The following is a 23,571-nucleotide window of genomic DNA, read 5'->3' on the forward strand; positions in this document are numbered from 1 at the left end:
GCTCTAGACAAGGACCACAGAATTGGTGAAAACAATCTGAAACTGATTAAGCATGTGCATGACACCAGGCTACTCGATGCATGTGAGAGTCTAGAAATAGCAAAATGTAAAAACAGCATGAATGGCGATAAGGGACCCATTCCGTTTAGCCCGCTTTTCAATCTTCTGTTAAGAAGAGATTGATTACTAAGAACTTGCAGGTAGTTAATTACCGAGAAATTCCATTTTGGACTACAGGTATACAACCTCAGGTATCAAATTTTAGTATATAAGGACTAACCAGGACTAACTAGACTAGGTATCAATTTTCTTTTCCTGAGGATGCAAACTTTGTTGGCGAAACGCGCGTCGAGTGCAAAAATATCAGTTTGGTGTTGGGGCAATTGATCTCGAAAAAAGTTATTCAACTTTCACACCAAAGGTTCCAATCTCATCGTTATGCTGTCGTGTAGGTCGCGTAGTATATCAATCACTTCTTTTTGAACTTTATCAGGCACGTTAGGAACGTTTACAATAAATTAATTGCGGATTAGTTTTTGAATACTTTTTTCCTCGCGGCGGGAAAATTGTGATTGCATTCCATTTTTAAGTTTCTTAAATTTAAGCACTCTGTCTATCAATGATTTGATTAAGCTTATCAAACACAGAAAATTTATTACTTTCGACCTTGTTGATCCATAGCTCGATTTTAGCGACAAACGCACTGATTCTATCTTCATAAGCAAAAATATTGCTCATGCCTCGCAACTTCAAATTTCCCGACCCTTGTAGTAGAAAGTTTAATTTGTTCAGTTGCGCAAAAAAATCGACCAAATGAGCAGAATGTATTTGAAATTTGGACTCGCAAAACTGATCAAACAACTCTTTGTTTTCCCTGTTAGTTAAAATATGTTTACTTCCTTTCTTAGTTCGTACAAACTCAACAACATGTTTCCTTTGGAAAGTCAACGCACTTCCATTTGGAAAAGCAAAGATTTTTGTTCAGAGTTCATATCAGAACACAATTGTTTGAAGAGACGAGTATTGGGTGCATTCTTTTTAATGAAATTTACTAATTTTATAGCTATTTTCATCGTCAAAGAAAAGCATTCTGGAAGCGTCTTGGCAGCTAGTGCTTGACAATGAATAACAAAGTGCACAAGCTGTTCCCACATAAGTCCATGTTTCTCCATATATTGATTTATTGCATCCATAACATCTGAACCTTGCGACGTCGTTTCAAGTTCTTGGGAAAATAATAACTCTTCTTCAAACATTTTAGCGGCGCGTCGAACTGTATAGTGTCAACTCATCTAACAAGGATGGCTCCGCGGACCGCTTGGGATGCTTCCAGGGACCACCAGTGGTCCGCGGACCACCAGTTAAGAACCACTGATCTAGATTCTCTCTCTAGAAAAATGTGGAAAGGAGGTAGATCTAGAAGGATCTCTATGATCGCTGACGGTGTGATACTGATGACACCACTGATGGCCAGACTAGCCTGTTTCTGTAAGCTAGGGAGCTTCGACTGGCTTCGACTGGCCAAAGGCTATAAAGCCTTTGGCTACCAGCCAATTACACCATAAGTGACCATTGGTCTGACAAGCATCACATGAATCCAATGGATTTGTGTGGAACCCAAACCTCAAGTTTTATCACGAATCCTTCGACAGGTCCATAGGAACAGTCTCGCTTTGTGTAAAACTTTTTGTAAGTGAGCGTCCCAGGTGAGTTTTTACTCTAGGACAATATCAAGATATTTCACCTCCATTCCAAATCGAGTGACTTCACCATGGAGATGAAGTGACGTTAAATTGTCCAATTTTCTTCTCCTGGTGAAGGGAATTATATGCTGGGGTTGACAGACATCTGCTCCCTCATGCACTAACTGTGAACAACGTCCATCGTGGACCTTCCCGACGTGGACTTTGCCAAGATGATGAGGTCACCTGCATATGCTCGCAAATCTACTTTTCGAGGGCATCAAGCAGACTATCCATCAGGAACGGGGCATACATCGAAAGTCCTGCATTGAAAAAATTGAGAAGCAAAGGCTCATCTATTACAGGGGCTCATTTCAATTGAATTAATTGAGACTTCAAATTACAGTTTGAGTTGTAGTAAAAATCGACAACATTTTTGACACGATCTGATATTTCGTGACCTAGATCAATGAGCAGTTGAGTGAATTCCTCATCGATAGCTACACTCGACATTTCCAATTACCTCCAAATGAAACCTGTCAAAAACATTTCTCTCACCTGCATTCCACGTGGGGTAATTGAGGTAAATTGAAATGTTTTCAGTGAAAGCGGTGCGTTGTTCACGCCAAGTGCAGATCAGTCCATTGTTCAATGTGTTTTTGTTTATCACATCGAGTCACATTTTCCAAGTCATGAGAGCCGAACGAAATAATGTACAAAGCGGAACAGTAATGGAGTCACGTGGCTGACTGAATGTATTTGATGTTGATTGGATCGGATGAAAGCTATAATGATCCGAAAAAAAATCAGGTTTCCGAGAAAAAATGTTTTCATTGGGGGATATTTTAAATATCGAAACATGGATATTCTGATTAGGAGTGTTTTCGAAATGTTTTTGTCACAAAGACGCATGTATTTCAAATCAAATTATAAGTACCCAAATTTCATTAGTTCGGACTTCCATTGTCTGATGTTATATACAATGATTTGAAATCACTGAAATAACTGAAAAAAAGAAGAATTGAAAATTAAAGAAGAAGAATAAAAATGAATAGCTGAAAAAAACCAATTATATTAGGCAAAAAAACCTGAAATTAAATATTAATGAAATGAAATACAAGTAAAATTGTACAAATTGAACAAAAATTAATAGAATAAAATTAAAAAGTTGAGAGATTCCAAACCAAGTTAATCAAGTGAAAATGGCCAACTCCCGCCAAACGGTCATCACCCACTGAATCAGTGAAGCGGAAAAAGGAAAGCAGAGATAAGTGAAAGTACTCAAATGACCTATGAATCACCCGAAAACGATTGGTGATACTAACAATCGAAACATCGTGAATTAACTTGGCTTGGAATCTTTTTAATTTAATTTTATTAATTTTTTGTTCAATTCGTTCAATTTTACTTATATTTTATTTCACTATTAGTTCATTTCAAGTTTTTTTTTTGCTTAATATGATTGTTTCTTCAGCTATCCATTTGTATTCTTCTTTAATTTTTAATTCTTGTTTTTTTAGTTTTAAATTATATTAAAACAACGATAAAAATGAAATAAAAACAACAATAAAAATTAATTGGCGCTCCGGGGCGACTTCATTGATTCCAGTGGCGCATTTGCTTTTTCAGCTGCAGGAAAACCCGGAAAAACCTGCAGCACCACATCATCTGAAGATCTTGATCTAACAATGTCCTCTCTCTCATAAAACAAAATGTAGGGTGTCTCCAGAGGCTCCAATAAATCCAATGCATCGCCAGAATACTTCGTGACACGACTATCGTCAAACTTAAACCAGTCCGTTTCTTCTTTGACCAAGGCGTAATAATCACCAAATTCAACGCCAGAACCACAGTGAACAATGACTGCATGAATATCATAATAGTGGTCTGCTAGGTTAAAATGTTCATCTATTTCGAACCTTCCAGAGAGTTTCTTGCTTCCGTTAGAGGTGAGTCTTGTTTGAAAATCATCAGTGTTATTATTAGATTGAGTGGAGCCTCAGCTATACTTGTTTCCTTATAACAGTCAGTTAGTTTGGCGCATGTTTGGCAATACAGTCGATCATCACCTGTTGAAAATTCCATTTTCAGATGATTTAACAATAATCTTTGCAAGTACTGGTTATTAGTCATATTAGGAAATGCTAGTTGTAGTTCCAGAAATTCACATAAGTTTTCGGTACTTCTTGAACATTTACCACAAAGTAAACAAGTGAGGATTTTTCCAGCAAAAGATTTACAAACATAAGACGAGATGGGCAGTACGGAATCATTCAGTCCAGAGCGGTCAGGAGTATTGATTTTGCTATTGTTTTGCTCACGAAGAGTATTCAACAAGAACCCCAAGAATTCGGAACAATCCTCTTGTTGTCCTAACGAGTATCTAGTGCGCTTCAAAGACTCCAGGAAATCGGTTGGAGGAAAAGATGATACGAAACTGCAGCTGCATGAACAGGTGTTTGAGTTTGATGAATAAGTAGGAAACATTCCCGTTCTCGTTCATCATTAAAACTTCGTTCTTGAAATTCTTCGTCATGAAAAACACTTGTAAAATGCTATTCATGTAGCAAGTGTTTCCTAAATTATCCAATCCAATTTTCTCCTCTGGATTTTCAGGACAACTATCTACTGATTCGTAAGGAAGAACATGTTTCACAGAATCTCCATAAGAACCATTTCTCATTTTTTAGTTATTTCAGGGATTTCAAATCATTTCAAACAATATCAGACAATGGAAGTCCGAAATTCATCATGAATCACTGTCAATCGCCTTCAAACATACACCAATTTCATTGCATAAACTCATGAAAAATAAAAAAAATATATTGTGGTATACAACCCAATGGATACTCAAAGAGTTCAAATCCCTCTTGTATAAGGTTAGGTTAGGTCCGGTCAGGAGTGAGTGAGTCTGTTCGTCCCTTCATCGCAACTCGAAAGGGTTTATTGTGGCTCACACCTATTCATACTCGACAAAATAAACCCAGCTTCTGAACGGAGCCGGTTAGTTTATATGATGAGTAGTTTTTCAGGTCAGATGGTGAGAGTGCCGCTCTGCCAAACTCTGTGCGGGTCAGGCACAGAGTTTGGCAGGCCAATCCTGGAATATTCTGCCTGCCAATCCTGGAAGATTTTGCCAGACGTTCATACATCTTCTTGCCATCCAGGTATTCAATGTTTGTTTGGCAACACCTAAAGCGATGCCAATAACAAGTTCTGGTCCGATGAAGCTGCTTGCAGCACCCTCCTTTGCAAGGGAGTCAGTAACCTCATTGCCTTCCAGGCCAGTATGGCCAGGAATTCAGACCAGAGACGATTTGTTGAGTCTTCCTATTGAGGAGGGTCATTTCTGTCAATTTGTAACCAATTTAGATGTTGCTTGGTAGGAGCCAAGAGCTTTCAACGCCGCTTGACTGTTCGAGAATATTTATATTGAATTGTGTATCGGTTTGTATTCTATCAATCTCTCCGCACACGGTTCAGTGGCATTTATTTCCGCTTGAAAGAATGTCGCATAGGACCCTAGTCAGGTTGATATAACTGTTCTGGGTCTGCAACTGAAAACACCTGCACCAGAACCTGGAAGTGTTTTTGATCCATCTGTGAACCAACAACTATCTGCTCTCAATATTTCCTTCTACCGGAGGACCAAGTCCTGTCTACTCGGGAACAGTACTCTATGAGGCATCACGTTGTTGATAGTTGGAGGCATAATGTCTTGTTTAAACATTCTAGTTCTTCCGGCAGTAGCTTGTATGATGCAAGAATTTTCTATACCAAAAATTTGTGGAAAAGTGCACACACGTCACGATATTTGTCGAAAAACAAATGTATTATCAGTTCAACAGATGATGGACACATATATCACCAGGGTGACATATTGGAAGCATATCGGAAACCAATGTATTTGGCCATTTTCGAAACGAATAGAGGTTGGAAGTTAGTCATGTATTTGATGTTGAATGTTCATTTTGAACATATTGTTTTGAAAGTTTCAACAGTTTTGATATCATGTATCATGTATCTCAATAAATATTCATTTCAGTGCGTCTTCGAATACATTAATCGATCGAGACGTTTGAATTCTATATAATGTTGTGTCAGCTTATCCTATATTATCCTCATCATCATGTTGGCAAGGGATACAAGCAGGCAAGCAAGTAGTACATTCTCAAAAAAATTCCAATACATGGAGGACCTGAATTGGGCAAGCCTGCTTATCCAACAATATCCAATCAAGGATCATATAGTTGATCCTCAAAGTTTTTTACCTGAGCTGAGGAGACAGAATTGAAGTGGACTATAAGAAACCAACTAGAGATGGTGAAGCTATTTCAATCTGCAACAAGGTATGTGAGAATGCATGCTTTGAAAGCGTAATCTACCGATAAAACAAGCGCCAGAAACAAATTGATAACATTCATCAAATGAGAAAGTTAAAAGGAAGCAGTACAATCTTACAAATGAGCATAAGATCAACATCATCGTTGATTCCACACCAAGTCACTTCAGTATGAACTTCTCAAGATCCACAGTTTTGAGTATTTTACAATATAAAGTTAGTCAAAGTTTCGAATTCCGAACATCCAATATCTGCAAAAAAGACATACTAGACCAGATTAGAAATCTTTATTCCAGCAGGAGGACAAGCGTTTTCTATCAAAATCTGGTGAACGTTTGCTCGCATATTTCTGATACGTACCGCTCTTGATGAAATCAAGTCACTTGAACACCTCTCGTGAAAATATCTATAAACGAGTGACAAAGCTCCTTCAACAAAATTTTTGAAAATCCATTATCTGAATGAATGAAGCACCAATTACAAAAAAAGTAGATGTCACAATTTTCTAATATTTTCTGTGAGGTTTTCCCACGTTTCCCACGTTATTGAAAAACATGGGGGAATATGGATCAATGTTTGAGGAATTTGCATCTTATATACCAAATTGGAAGATTATTGCTCTTATTGCTATCAACATAGCTCATTTTTCACAAAGCTTATTTTCAATACAGTTCATTTTCAAAACCATCTCATTTTTCCTACATCTGCGAGAGTAATAGTTCATAATGTCTAATAAAGCCAGAGCTGATGTGAAACTGAAATTCAATGTTTATTCATTCAAATGTGAATAAACTGTGAAATGATTGTGTATTTTCTGATTTCTCATTAGAATTCCGCCGTGGAGATTTGGTTTTTAACGGAAAAATGAAAAATCAGTATACTTCTCAGAAAGCTTTCGTGCTATTAAATCAAGTTACAAAGTAAATTTGCTCAAGGATCGTCTACCAATTATGCCAGAACGTTTCGCCCCCGTTTTTGAGCCCTCTGGATCAAACCTGACTCGCTGTACATGGAATGAATAGATTTTCTGAGAGCTTGTTCGATATGCAATCAGGACACGATGAACAACGTGCTTGAACAGCCGTATCGTGTGAGGAGATTGGCACTGTCGTGGAGTTGATGGGACCATGAGAGGGTCGCTGTGGCAGATGAGAGCCTACATGTATGGATACGAGGAGTTTTCGAGAAGTTCGATGCCCGACAAGTATATACATTCCATTAAAAACTCAAATATTATCAATGAAATGTCTAGAATACTGAAATCAAATCGCTCGACACTGTTTCGATTGTTCTTTTGTCTCGGGAATGAAGTGATGGTCCCATGTTTCATCCATGGTTATGAAACAACGCAAGAATTATGCTTTGTTGCTGTGCTTGTTAACAGACAATTGAAACCTCTTAACGATACTGTTTTTGCTCGATCAATCAATCAATCAATTCATTAGTTGGAAGAGTGTTCAATTACAATACAAAAGCCTACATTGTTACATACTAACTTAGTTTGAAGGTGGTTGACAATGTTTCGTGGTGCAATTCATCAGTTCGGACTTCCATTGTCTAATATGGTATAAATTGATTTGGAATCCCTGAAAAAATCTATAATTCCCTATGTTTCCCATTTAGTGTCGATTCTTTTCACCAATACGTCTAAGAATGGCAATTCGTTGTGGGTTTCCTTCTCCATTGTAAAAATGATAGAAGGTCTTACGCTGTTGATGTGTTTCAGGGAAGCGTCTATTTCCGTATTACCATGGTTCCATACTATGAAGGTATTGTCCACGTATCTCAAAAAAGAGTATTTGTAAACAGAAAAATAGTACTTATAAGCAGTGAAGTAAAAATGAATGTAAAATATATTCTGAAATATAATACAAACATGGATTACGCGGAACAATAATACTCTATTTCATTGCATTGCGGCAAAAATGCCACTCAAACTTTATCAAATTTATCGAAGTGTTAGGTGTTCCGTGTTAGGAATCACACGTTAAAAGGTAAGACCTCGTTAGTCCTCAGCTCGCATAAGTTTCTCAACTTCTGAGAGTTGTCGTTCGTATGGGGGCGACAGCTGATTAACGGAAAAACATATTTTGAACAGATTAATAGTATTACACATCCTTCCATGAATGAATGTTTCCAGTTTATATAGCAGAAATAGCGATGAAGAAGACAAAAAAAGTCGAGATTGGTCAAAAAGTTATTTTTTGTATTTCATTTTGAATTTTGTAAACGATAGACATTTTTTCCAGAGGTAAAGAGTTGTATAATGTAAAACATATTTGAATTGAAGGGGTTATATTTTTAGGAGTGATTGATTTTTGGGAAAGAAAGTTTTTGGCTTTCTACTACTCCATCCTCATCCCCTTTTTTTGTATCAAGATGGAGTAGTAGAAAGTAAGTAGCTTCATATCCATCTCTAAACAAGATCCTTTAATAAGTTTATTTATGTGTTTTCCGAAGCCTAGATTACAGTATATCTCTACATCAAGGTTTTTGTGCGTTTTGCAACAGCTAATTGATCACTATCAATAGTAATGATTTTGATAACTTGAAAAAACGGCGAATTGTTTTTTGGACCAAACAACATTATGTTGGATCAACTACAATTTATGTGGATACAATGATTTGATGCTTTCTATATGAAGTTGTGAAGATCTTCATCAATGAAATAGCAGGTTGTGCAATGTTCGAAAGATTTGAGAATTGATGAGGTATATAAAGAAAACAGAAGTGGTTCTAATATTGAGCCTTGTGGAACACTGGATTTGAGGTTAAGAGTTGCTGAACTGACATTGTCAATACACAACACATAATACACATTTCACCTATTATTTCAACTTAATTTTGAATATTTAAAGTTCTGTTTACTTCTAATAGTCACTGAAAGCATATTGTCAAACTATATATCAAAAAATGGGAGATGTTTTTATACGAGTGTGTGCAATTATCGTCAATGAGAGAGTGTGTGTTCGGCGAGTCTTGGCCTACACCTGCTGATATAATGGAGATGTCTCCTAATGACCTGTCCACCTTTCTGGAAAGGACAGGATGGACGATGACCTAGGAGGACAACTCCTTGGGAGGATGAACAATGGGTCACATGTAACCTAAGTGCTGCTACACTCACCCTCCCTACTCTACAGATACAGATACAGAATGGGGGGGTATTTGAAAAAGAGAACCGAATACATCAGATTTCTTAATGAATTTGTAAATTCTCTTCATAGTAACCTTGTAAGAACCTAATTTCTTCATAAAATACTTTGACTAGATTGAGATTTGTGAGTCTAGTGGAAGATGTTATGCAGGCCATTGTGTCACTTTTAACCCTTCATGAACACCAAGTTTGATTCAACTCAAAAAACCAAAAGTAGTAAAACAGAGCCTTAGGGACGCCAAAATCTTTGAGCTTGGTTAGCTCCAACGATTTCGAAGCTCTATTTTCTTTTTATACATTAAAAAAATTCATCTATTCAAGGAAGGTGTACATAAATAATTTTACTCACGTCGGTATCTCAGCAGATATCCTCCTTTCACTTGTTTGATGGCTACTCCTGAAAACAAAAATCATTCTATAAATTAATGAGTTTTCGATAAATAGTTGGAGAAAAATATTCGTCTGGAAACATCCTTGAACGAATCTTTTGAAAAATTTATAGAGTGATTAAAACAAAAACTGCTGGAGTAGAGTTTGTTGATTTTACCGGCTCTGACTCTTACCAGAGCAGAAGACGAATTCACGCTTGAAAATTCATCTATTAGGCAATTCGAAAATATCGCATTTGATTTGTAGCACTGTCCGGTTGGAGATCGACCTGGCCCACGTCTATACGGATCCATGTTATAGTACAGTCAAATAGTATTATCGAGTCGAGTTGGCAAATTCAACTGCATTGTTCCTTAGACCCAGTTTATTTCAGTCTTATTTTTGAAAAGTTGTTGAATAATCTTTTAGTGAAGTAGTCAGATGGACTCGCTTTCTCTCTAGGTAGGTAGTTGAGTTGAATAATCTTAACTATTATTAGTAGCTGCCTAAAAGTTCTGAGAACGTTTTTGATCATTCAAACATTGTTTCTAGTAGCTTATATTTTTTTTATCACCTGTAAAATACATGCATTTTTTTATCGGATATACTGCTCTTTGTAACGCAACCATACCCATTTATTAAAACTGAAAACCATGGAAAAATTATTTCTCGAGTGAAACTTTCCAATTATACCGTTATCCGCGTTGAGACATCAGTGTTTTCTGATTATATCATCTTCAAAATCCCTGTATTATTGGCAGACTTTGGGTTGTTTTTGATTATACTGACGTTTTTATCGAAAGTCCTTCATAGTGTCAATACAAAACAGAATAAATTTGACGTATAAAGCAGAGCTGTATCCAATTATTGTAATATTTGTATAGAATATTGAAATCTGTTGAATACTTATATGATTAGAATAGAATAGAACAGACATATACTTTATTGTCCAAGAAAATACAATCTTATTGATAAAGCTTCTTGAAAAATCCGGTATATATAGCACTGCAAAGAATAAGAGAAAAGAAACAATTCAAAAACACAAATACACAGAAACAAACTGTAGACAAAATAGTTTGTATAGTCCCTTTCAAAAGATGTAAATGATAAATATATACAATTTGAACATAAGTTCACGTGCCATGGCAATAAAATGATATATATCCCAGTTTAAAATATAATTTAAAGTATAGGTGTCAATATAAACAACAAAAAACACCATTGTGATATTCATCAAGATTGTAGTACGCTTTAGTTGCAAGGGCATCTTCAACAAGATTTCTGAACTTCTTATAGCTTTTTTCCTTCCTAATTTCATAAGGTATGTGATTATACAGCTTTTTACATTCATAAATTGAAGAATACTTTGCCTGGCTTGTTTTTGGAACAGGAAGATGTATTTTATTCTCAGTTACTTGCCGGGTTATGTAATTTGTAGGGTCCTGAGTTCCAACCATGTTATGTTTTTTGTAAATGAGGCAAACAGTTTCAAGTATAAAAATACATGTAACAGTGAGAATTGTTTCTCTCAAAAATAATGGACTGCATGCCTCACGTACTCCCACTTTGCATAAGTTTCTAACCGCTTGCTTTTGCAAAACAAACACTGAATGAAAAAGTTGTTGACTGCAAAATCCCCAGAAGGCAACACCATAATATCTCAAGTGGGACTCAATCAGGGAATGATATACCTGATTGATATCCTGATGCCATTTTTTTTATTCAAAGCTGAAATATGTTGTTCAAATTTTAATTTGTTATCCATGAAGTTTCCCAGGAATTTGGATTGCTTTTTATTCTCGAGAATTTGTCCATTTAAGTATACATTGTTAATATTACAGCTGAAGGTGAGTAGGTTTGTTTTTTTAATATTAAAGCACAAGTTAATTGCGTCAAACCATTTTTCCACAACTCACTAGAGATAGTTTCTTTCATATTAGAAGTATTTTTTCCATGCCAAAAGAGCGTGGTGTTATCCGCAAAGATGGTAAAAATTCCTTGAATTGAGAGAGTCACCAGGTCATTTACATAAATGAGGAAAAGAATCGGGCCTAGTATTGATCCTTGTGGTACACTCCATAAGATATCCTTCGTGTGTAATAGTTTTTCGTTTGATCTTGCTGACTGTTTTCTATCGCTTAAGTAAGGCCTGAACCAGTCATTACACACTCCTCTCAAGCCATAGTAGTTCAACTTTTGCAAAAGAAGTTCATGATTTACAGAATCAAACGCTTTGGAGAAATCGCAGAATACGGCAGCTACGACCTCACCATTGTTGAGATGTGTGTAGACATGTTCAAGAAACGAAAAGATTGCATCATTTGTGCCTTTTGCCTTCTGAAAGCCAAATTTACAGTTGGTTAATATATTGTATTCATAAAGAAAAGCTAATACCCTTTTTTTCACCATTTTTTCTATAATTTTTGAGAGTGTTGAGAGCATGGAGATAGGTCTGAAGTTATTAGGATCATCTGCATTACCACCTTTGAAAATAGGAATTACAAGAGCTGTTTTTAGACACGGAGGGAAATTTCCAAGGGAAAAGGATTTATTTATAGCCATCACTAGTGCATTCAAAGCGGAATCGGGAAGGTTATTCAAAATTTTCACTGAAATTTCATCAATGCCTGTTGCATTTTTGTTTTTATTTTCTTGCAAGATTTCTTTCAGCTCTAATAAATTTGTGTCGGATCTATATTGACGTGTTCTGGAATTGAATTTGATTCATTTCTTAGACTATGGCCCAGTTTTCTTTGATTTCATTATCAGCTTTGTTTATTCTACTCTTGTAATGAATTTCTTTTGCATGTTTAATTACACTTCTGTGAATTTGACGATATTTGTTGAAAAATGTTATAAAAAATTTATCGGAAAAATATTTTCGTATTGAGTGAAGCGATCTCAAGTTGGTCGCAGAAATTTGGATGCCCTGTGTAATCCACGATTTATTTATCTTTTTAATCTTTATCTTTCGTTTAGGAAAACATCCTTCAAAAAGTCTGGTTAATAACACTGATCTACAGTAGTTTTGTTGCCCAGATATAAGATTGATTTTGGGTGTATTTATAATCACAATTCATGAAATTATCAATGGTTTTGTAAGATGTGCTCTCTTCTTTTAAATATTTATTTTCATTTTACATTATAAAAATTCGAAAACAAGAAATAAAATAACAGATATATTTATAATCTCAGTTTTATTTGGAAAAAAATATGATACTTTGAAGTAAATAGAAAGGGAAATTTCGAAAACATGTTATATTTCCATGAAACGCCTTTTAGGAGCTTTCCTTTTATAATTTTTCAGAGGACAATCTCTTTCCAAAGACCAGCAGTAATCGGCCATCATGTGACAATCCTATCGACCCTGATATATTTCTTCTTTTCTTTTCTTCTTCTTCTTTCAGATCCTGGTGGAACCGCTCTCCCTGCTCCTCACTATAATTTCCTAAATTATCTGGAAATTTATCCAAATGGTTGCGAAGATAGTGTAACTTGATACTCATATTTGCTCCTAGAATCTGAAAGTTTGTCAGCATATTTTGTACAATTTCTTCATAAGTTGGTGCTTTATGGTTACCTAGGAAATTTTCGACTACCAACACAAAACTTTCCCAAGCTTTACTTTCCGGAACAGTCCTACCTTTAATAAAATCAGTGTCTTTCATCAATTGCCGTATTTGAGGACCATCAAATATTCCACCTTTCAACTTTTCCATACTGAGTTCTGGAAATTTTCTACAAATATATTTAAAACAATCTCCTTCCTTGTCCAAAGCTTTTACGAATTGCTTCATCATTCCTAACTTAATATGCAATGGTGGAAGTATAATTTTGTCTCTGCTCACCAACGGCTCTCTTATTACATTAGCTTTACCGACAGTTAAAGAATTTCTTTCAGGCCAAACATCTTGTTCCCAATGACGTTGCTTTGCTCTACTGTCCCACATAAAAATGAAGCAAGGGTATTTCGTGTATCCACTTTGTTGACCAAGTAAAAAATTAACCATTTTCAAATCCACACAGATCGACCATTGATGCTCCGACTAATTGATTTCTTCTAAAACTAATTTGACATTTTCATATTCTTCTTTGAGGTTTGTAGAATGGGCAATTGGAATTGATGCAAATTTATCTCCATTATGCATTTTAAACTTCTTTTAGAGCTATCAATAAAAAGACGCCACTCAGTAGGTTTGTATTCTTTCAAACCCATGTCCAGAAGCAGCTCTGCAATATTATTACAGTATACCAATCCTTCATTTTCATCAAAACATTGTAATAGCTCACTTTCTCGCGTTCTGTACGTTGTAATTCTAACTGTCGGTGCCAATAAATTTTTTTCTTTCAATCTTGAAGCTAACAGTTCTGATCCTTGTTTTTGATAAATTTAGATCACTGAGTTCATTTTGAGAAAACAACTTTGGCGTAGATGTTTCACCCTCCCGTTCACTTTCACTGGTAGACTGATTCGATTTCTGTGAATTTGGCAACATCATTGTTTCTGAGGGCATGCGAATCACTTTTGAAACATAAATAGGCCGAGGGAGATTTTCACCGTGTAAAACAGGACATTTTATAAAGTGAAAGTCTGGATATCTCCACGTTTGATCTCGATTAAAACCTTTAGCATCTACTACGCAAAAGTAACAATCATCGAAATGATTCTTAGGCTTCATCCAGATCATAGGAATACCAAAGTCTAATCCTGAACGTTCTTTTTTTTTCCACAACCGCAAATACTCAACGCAAGACTTACACACATTATTAGGAACCCATGATTTATTTAATTTGTCAATTTTAAAACCGAAATATTCAGCATAAGTTTCCTTAACAAAGTCTGTGTTATTTCTTTTTTGTTTTTTTGATATATAAATACCACAAATATAACAGAATAAATCACTACTATATTTGCACTTCCTTCGTGACAAACTTATGTTTAAAAAGACAAGATAAATATATTAGAACGGACACTCAACAATTGAAACAAAATATTTACATATAACATATAACTTATCCAGATTTCCGTGTTAGTACTTCAATATTATCAAATAACTGAGTTCTCAGCTGTTTTGCAGAGCAAGGAGCCCGAGAAGTGGGGATCACGTGATGTTTGTTGCGCAGAAGCCTAATCATGACTGAGAAAATAATTTTTTTCTACTAACAAGCCAATTATTATTAAAAATACAAGATACGTAAAAATCATAAAAAATAGAGCACATCCAGTACTTTCATAAATATATTCGTGATTTAGGCACTCGAAAACATGAAAATTTGCAAAAATATCCAGGGCAACACATTTTTTTTTTGTAGAGCTGTGTAATTCTTGAAAGGTGCCAAAACCTCTTCCCATGCAGTTTGCTCGCAATTGTGTTTAAATTTGTTAAAATTTTTGGAGCTGTATATTCTACCAAACTTGAATGATTTCTTTGAGTTTTTACTTTATTATATTTTTTTCCAAACCATTGTACGCAAACCAGTATCTTCTAATAATATCAAACTAATACTTTCCTTCAGGTTTTTTCAATTCTCAACAGTTCCAGTTGGATATAATTTCCTTCTTTCTCAGGTTATTTTCAATGGAACGAAAAAAATATCATGTCAAACATGTTTTCAAATGCTATAATGAATTTTCATCAAATATCGACGACATCATAGATGTTGAAGATTTGGTTGCTTTACTTTTCATTGTTTTAAAACATTAATTGCTGGCCATTATATGCCTTATATTATCAACTGCTAAAAATATGTTAAAATCTGCTTTTCCGTTAATCCGCTGTCGCACCATTACGAACGATAATTCTCAAAAGTCAAAACTTGTGCGAGCTACGGACTAACAAGGTCTCACCTTCGTACGTGTGATTCCTAACACGGGTTAGCCGAGAGGAAGTGAAAAATGATCGTCCAGCGTTGGGGTTAGATCCACTGGTTCGTACATCGGTCGATTGAGTGAGTGAAGCTAACTACACACGTCAACTCACCAGGCTACTGTCCCGCCTTGAAAGTTCATCACCAGAAATTGTGTTAAATTTTTTGGCCAAATGAAGGAAGACTGCAAAACACTTTTGGTGTACGTAGCGCTGTAACCAGCAAAGGAAAGGAATTACTACTCCACTGTTCTGCCTAAATTACTTTCATCCCGTTAGCTTCAACTTCACAAGAATTTCAGTCGTGCATGAAGTTTGGAGTTCACAAAAGACCAACTCGTTAGAAAGTTTCAGCAAGCAGCTTTCGGTTTATACGGAAGCAATTATGAAAACTGTGGACGCAATAAAACACCCGATAGCAAATTAACCCTTCATTTGTTAGCACATCAGATGTAGCTCACGAATTTTGGAAGATCAGCAGAAACCAGGATGTTACAATGGTGTTTTTCTTGGGGGTATTTTCATTTAGTATTTATTTATTTATTCATACACTGTTCTTCAGGTTACACCCAACTACATAATAATAATAATGTTTATTTTAACAAGTTTTAGAAATGAATCAAATTCACAAAATACAAATAAACATGATAGATCTCACTGAAGTAGTGAATAACTTACATTATTCACCTCTTGTACGTGAGTTTACTTAGCGTGCTAAACATACTATAACTCCACATAAAAAAAAACAAAAAATATATACATATATACACATATACACATTCATATACACACCTACATACATATAACATAATTATTTGGTATATCTGGTTTATTTTATTTTTATAATCAGGTAATCCCATATTTTCATATTGAACGTGTATTTTGGTTAGTATCTTAAACATTTTTTTGACAAATTAGGAGGTTTTCTTCTTTTTTTTTAAATATGGTTTATTATCAGTTTATTAAATATACCTCTTCCTGTTTCAAGAATCCATGTTTTTATTTTTAGTTTAACAGTTTTTTTCTTAAAATACGATTTTACCATATTCTGTAATTGTTCTGGTATCATATTATATAATTTAGGACCCAAATAATAGAAAGTATGTTGTCCGATAGTTTTATTGCACTTAGGAACTTGTGTTCTGGTATTTTTAGTTCTTGTCTGGTAAGAATATTCTGGTGGGCATATTAAATCTTTGTTTGAGTACATATAGATGAGAAGTTTTTGTCCATATAACTGCCTTATATCGCATACTTGACTTATCTCATATAGTTTGTCAGAGGGGTAACGGATGTTTTTTTTGTATATGATTCTTAATATCCATCTCTGTAAGACGTTTAGTTTTTCTAGATGTGAATCGTATACTCCTCTCCATCCAAGGATGCCATAGGCTAGGAGAGACTGAACCAAAGAAAAGTAAATGATTTTCTGATGATTTATATCCAGAAACTGATTCAAGAATCTGAATCTTCCCAATCTTCCCAATCTTCTCAATTTATTGACAAGACTATTGATATGTAGATCCCACCGTAAATGTTGATCCATGGTAATTCCCAAGTACTTTACTGTTGTGACTTCTGGAATATGTGTGTTTGAGTCAATTATTAGATTTCCTAGATTTGGTAAGTGACTTTTATATGAGGCAAAAGACATGTACTGTGTTTTATCGACATTTAATGTGAGCTTATTTAACTGAAACCATTTTTGAACCATTGAAAAATCACCCTCTGCATCGATTTTCAGTCTCTCCCAGCTTTGTGACGTGTAAAATATAGCAGTATCATCAGCGAAACTGATAATACTACCGCTTGATTCAAATTCCAACAGACTGTTTATATAAACGCTGAATAAAAGAGGTCCAAGTACTGTTCCTTGGGGAACACCTAATGTTATTGCTCTCATTTGACTGACACTGTTATTCAAAGATACTTGTTTTTGTCGATCAGTCAAATAACTCTTAAACAAATCATGAACTCTACCTCTTATTCCATAAGCGTTCAGTTTTTTCAATAGAATGTCATGTGAAACAGTATCGAATGCTTTAGAGAGGTCTATGAAGATACAAAGTGCTGGTATTCGATTATCTATTGGTTCATATATTTTTTTTGATAATGCACAAATAGCATCTTCAGTTGAGCAACCTTCTCTGAAGCCAAACTGTTTTTTTGAGATAACATTATTTTTATCAAAGAAATTCATAATCCTGATTTTCAATATTTTCTCGAGAATTTTTGCTATTGTAGAGATTATTGTTATAGGTCGGTAATTGTCTACTTTTTCTTTATTGCCTTTCTTGAAAATGAGTTTAATATTTCCTACATAACAGGGATATACCTCAAATCACAATACAATACAATTACAATAAGTTTATAACTTGCATTTGACACACATAAACACCTTTCGCAAAGGTGAAAGTTTCAATATTTGTTCGTGGTATTGGCAGATAAAAAGGATCAACCACTCTAGAGGTTGGCCTAGGTACATTGAAATTAGGTTTTTGCAGAATATGTAGGTCAATAATCAAATTAATAATCAGTTTAAAAAGAAAAATTTTGGAGTGACAATTACGACGGCAACTCAAGCTATTCATAGCGTGTCTAGCTAACAATGCATCATGGGGAAATCCAACTAGTGGATAGATATTGTTTGATCTATAGGAGAGAAATTTTAGGAAACGACGTTGTACTGATTCAACTTTCTCTGTATACAACTGATGGGATGGATTCCAGATTATGGGTGCATATTCTTATTTTGATCTGACGAAAGCATAATATAAGGTTTTTGATGTAAATGGAGTCGAAATATTTCTGAAGATTCGTGCAATAAATCCATACATTCTGTTTGCAGCAGACAGAGTAGCTTCAATGTGTGGTACAGAGGAAAATTTCATGTCGAAGGTAACACCTAGATCGGTGAATGTGAAAGGCCGTTGAAGTGAAATATCGTTCATTAAATATTGATATGAAAATGGATGATTTTTTAGGGTGTACGTCATTACATCACATTTACTCGCGTTTGAAGAAAGATTATTGCGAAAACACCATTGCTCAACACGTTTCAGATTGGGGGAGAGTTGAAGACAGTCCTCGATGCCATTCATTTCATAATATAATTTCAGGTCATTCGCGTACATCAAGCAGTTGGTGTCAATGACCTCAACTATGTCGTTTATGAAGGCGTCAAAGAGAAGTGAACCTAAGTTGCTTTCTTGTGGAACATCAGAGGTGGCTGAATATTTCACAGACTTGAAGCCATTTAATATAACATACTGACGCCTGTCACTGAAGCATAATATAAAAAGTTGGATCAGGGTCAGAGAAAAGCCGTACCTTACAATTTCGGTAGCAGTAATCCGTGATCAAGTCTGGCGAACGCCTTAGAGAAGTCATCAAAAATGGAGATCATTTTCAGAACTGCCAGATAATTTTTTTCGCAATAGTCAGAAAAGGGAGCAAGTTTAAACCAAAAAAGTTGTTGTGAAACCTCCAAACCTTTAGTAGGCGGTGATGTCATACTCCATTCATGTAGAGGAAACTTCTTTGAATGATATTCCATTGAAGAAGCTTTCCATTTCCTATGAAATAATGCTTTGTTTCTGACAATTGAACAACTTGTTTGGGAGATACCACAGTAAGTGTAAGTGTATAGCCCATCTTATTTTGTCCTCATCAATTACTGTACTAGCATATTGTCAGTCATATTGTGAGGGTGTTGTTGGTACATCCGTCCAGTTTGTCGTTCCAGGAAAGACAGAACCTGGGAAGTGAGTTTCCATAAGAATCTCAGCACTCTCCTGGAGGTTGGCGGCTTTGTCGCCATTTTCCTTCGTCAGGATGTCGATACTCTTATGGTGATCATTTGAGAGTGCCTTCTGTAGCCTAGAAGCTAGTGAAAAGTCTTCGACTGCTTCACAGTAGGCTCTCGAGGCTTCTCTTTGCTATCGTCTGCAGACTTTTTTGAACTCTCTGAGGTTGGCTTGATATATACCCCAGTCCTCTCCGAGTCTTTCGAACAGGTATAAAGTTTGTCTATTTTCCGAAATGAAGTTGAAGCCTTGTTACAGAATAATAATAATAAATGTTTATTCAACAAAATCATTCAGAAAAACATAAAAGACGAAATGTACAAAATTATAGAACTACAATATGAATAGAAATTTCCATAGATTATTGAGGTAAGACTTAAGTGAAATAAACATAGTCATAACCTGTCATTCGCATCGCTTTAGGCTTTGCCAAACAAAATTTAAACTATATCTAACTATAACTGAACTAAGTATTCGATATAATGGATAGATATAAACTATTACCAATAGATAAGCATAACGGATTGAAATATTAGGAAAATAAACTATACATATGCATAATATGAAACACATTAGGACAAAATAGAATTGAAATTAATTACTTTTTATTGAATTCATTCTACAGTGGGTTCAATTCTCACTTATTCTACTGGGAACAAGTTCAACGTATGTTTGCATATTTTTAAATCTTCTATGAGGGCAAAAATATGGGTGGTCCCTTTTCAAATTGACACGCTGTAGGTAGGAATATTGATATTACGTACATTTGTGTCGAATTGGCAGCTGTTTTTCGAACCCGGTGAAAATATTTGCCATCGCCTCTCTGAAATGCTTCTGATATTTTTTACACCCATCACAAAAGAACATTTTACTATGACGAGTTGGGAGACTAAAGAAAAACGTGAAAGGTATCATCGCTAATGATGTTCCTTCAACCTTGCATCAAAGAAATCCGTGGGACATGATGCTCTTACAGACCAATTAATCATTTTTACACGTGCTGCATCGTCCTCTTTCGAAATAACCAGGAAAATTGCCGATAAACGAATGAAAAGAAAAGTTTTCTCGAAAATGTAGTCTTTTGTTCAACAAACTGCTAACTCGCAGAAAGCTTGTTCGAATTTAGTTTAATTGGAAAGGAAATTGTTTCAGTTGGATGCCAGGGCTTTGTTTCCTTTTAAAAGTATCGGAAAAAAGGGTATATACAATGTGTATCAACGATAAGTGGGTTGACGATAACTGCTTCCCTATTAGAGATAAAAAAAGCTCCAGGAAAAAATGGTGGAGATTATTGAAAGCTATGTTTCAATAATTCTTACTGATATACAGAATGTCCAATGAATGAGTGACAGATTATACTCATGCATTTACCCAATCGAATATTTCAAATATTACTGGATTGAATTCATTGGGTAGAGTCATACTCAAAAATATAGAGTTTTTTGGATTTATAGCAGGTGGTTCATGAGTTATAGCGGAATTAATGTTGAAAATAGATACATTCAACACCAGATATCTCTCACTCCATCGAAGGAAACGAGAAAAATTTTCAACCGAATATTCTTTAGTATAATAATGCGTTTCCATTTTGTTTCCATAAATTCACTTAACAGCGCTATTTCTATATAGGGGTAAAAAAAAGTCAGGATCACTTGTTCATAGTGCAATCCTAGAATAGCTCATAGAAAATGTAGGGATTAACTATTTCATTTCAATCGGAAATGTATCTAATTCTTGTGAGGTTTATGTAAAAGTAATTGGATAGAAGCAATGTGGATAAAACTAGTAATAAAATGGAAAAAAACTCAAAAATGCATAAATTATCAATAGATTTTCGAACAATTTGCCATTTTGAGCTATGCATATATATATAGTCTACCAACAATTTGCCTCCGGATTTCAATTGAATTTCATTTTGTAACAGACCAATAAGCTCCTCTTATTCAATACTTCACGTCTTCTGGTGTCGTTGGTTTCTCTTGGTGGGTGAGGTCTGGGGATCGTGCTGGCCAGTGAATAAGTCAATTTTTTCCAACCCATTCATTTCTAAGCCAACTGTTCAAATATTTCTCCGCCGATTCTGGTGCTTGCTGATAATTCTGGAGAAAAATCTATATAAATTTCTCCATTCAAGGACCCAACAAAAGAATATGGTCCTATGGCCCGATCCTTTATTATCCTTCTTGAGATATTTATCGGTAAACTGTTTTGTTTATCGACTTCTCTCATCCTATGGGGTTCTCTGTTGAGTAGTAGTGCGAATTATGTCTATTTATCATGCTCTCACTTTGAGATGGGGACTCTCAGAAAATAAAACGTATTTCGAAATGTTATGGTTGGTTTCTGGGTTTTGCCGTCATCTTCTTTGGTTATAATCTCCAGACGTTTCCACTGTAACTGTGGCAGCCATCTTCAGGTGCGTGGTCTGAATATTCATCTTGACGTGTCAACGGACGTGTCAACTGGGTTGACGTTTGACATCAATTTTACAAATACACTTTAATTTGATAAGAAATACTCCAAACTGATTTGATTGTGGCTACTTCAAATACATATCAAATTAAAATGTATCATACGGGAGTAATTCAAAATTTTCCAAGAGAAAAAAATTCGAATAGCAGACCATGACTTCGTATCTCAACATAACTTCTAATTCTAAGCAACTTTTTCCATTAACATATTTCTATATTTTTTGAAATAAGGGTACTTTACTCTTGAACAAACTCTATATTTTTTGGCCTATCCTGTATGGTGTTTGTCATAAAGCCATTTCAGGTACACTAGGTATAGTTTTGGAACATGCACGAACTTTTATCAATCATAAAATTTTCTGAGAAATCGATAACAAAAAAGTTTCCCATATGTTACACACTTAGTGGACCACACTGTATACTGAGTGATAAAGAAAGGTAAACACCTATTTGTATGGAAAATATTTCAATAATATTTCGCTTGTGTATTTATGTTGAGGCCAGTAAAAAGCCAATAAAATTTCAGCCGTATCAGAAGCTATTTTGACCAGTTTTTCAACTGTTTTTTTATGTGAGCACTCACCATTCCTCCAATGGACCCAAGAAGGCCAAGAACACAGAGCTAGTGGTACCGATCATCGCAGTGAAATAACAGTGCTTGAGAATCGCCGATTAAGACTTTTAGCTCTTAGGTATGGCTTCATTTCTACGGGGGCAATTGCGAATCAGTAGTTCAAAGAACAGGAAGAAAGGGTTGTTGTAATGCGCACAGTATGAGATTAAAAGTTTCGGACTTTTTTCTTATCATCCCCATTGGATGTTACCACTGACTTTCTGGACAGAACCATATGCTTTACTTACCTATTCCAAAATTCACCTTGACTCAGCATTCTTTGATTTATGAAAGTATTGAAGTATATAATCACCTTTCTACCCTTCTAAAAAGTAGCACAGACATCAAAAAGTTCCAAAGTACAGTTAAAGATCTTTCAATCAACAAAGCTTATTTTTCAATTCATGAATTCTCCAGTGATAACCTGTAAATTCTACTTGACTTTCCAATGCTCATCTAAACTCATCTGTCTTCTTAATGTTTCATTTGTGAAATTGCGATGTTATGTCATGTATTGTAGTTTGTATTTTTTATATGACATATGTGTAATCGTTTATTAGGTTTCATTATAAGAAATACAAGACATTTCAGAAATGCCAAAAGTCTTCTTAATTTATGTAACTCTTATGTATATTGTCGTTTGAACTTTGCATCTGTCGTTTGGAGTCCACAATATTCGATTTACCAACAGAGAATTGGAAATGTTCAAAACAAATTCCTCAAACAATTGGCGCGTGAAACTAACATTTCTATAATCAATGGAAATTTCCGTCCAGTTTACAAAAAGTATTCTTTGTTGTCTCTTACAGATAGAAGAACAATGTCAAATTATTCAATAAACGTGTCGATTGTCCTACGTTGATAACAAAAATTTCATTGAATGCACCTTGCAGAGACTTGCGAAACCATGATCTCTTTGCAACCTCATTTAGAAAAACCAATTCAGGAAAAACTCTCCTTTATGCAGAATTGTCAGATCCTTCAATATTCATTGCAATGATATTGAAAAACTAAGGTTACCGTTCCTTAGATTTAAAAAGTATGTGAGATCTATTTTTATTTATAACTAGTTATCAGTTGTTTGAAGGTGATTGACAATGTTTCATGATGAATTTCACTAGTTCGGACTTCCATTGTCTACTATATAAAATGATTTGAAATCCCTGAAACAACTAAAAAAGAAGAATTGAAAATGGATAGCTGAAAATAACAATTATATTAACCAGAATAAACCTGAAATTGAATAATAGTGACATAAAAAACG

The 23,571-nt window shown here is 35.0% G+C and overlaps 1 protein-coding gene across 1 annotated transcript in view; it reads right to left on the reverse strand.

The window, feature by feature from the left end:
• LOC111515682 (uncharacterized) overlaps positions 1-23,571 on the reverse strand; it is a 145,272-nt gene that overhangs the window by 108,044 nt on the left and 13,657 nt on the right. The window contains exon 2 of the mRNA XM_023171892.2: positions 9,531-9,578. Coding sequence (XP_023027660.1) covers positions 9,531-9,578 — 48 coding nt within the window. The remainder of the gene's footprint in view (positions 1-9,530; positions 9,579-23,571) is intronic.

Source organism: Leptinotarsa decemlineata, unplaced genomic scaffold (genome assembly GCF_025532065.1).
Source record: "Leptinotarsa decemlineata unplaced genomic scaffold, Ldec_3_MD MMD2_tig00001719_RagTag_RagTag, whole genome shotgun sequence".
NCBI lineage: Eukaryota > Metazoa > Arthropoda > Insecta > Coleoptera > Chrysomelidae > Leptinotarsa > Leptinotarsa decemlineata.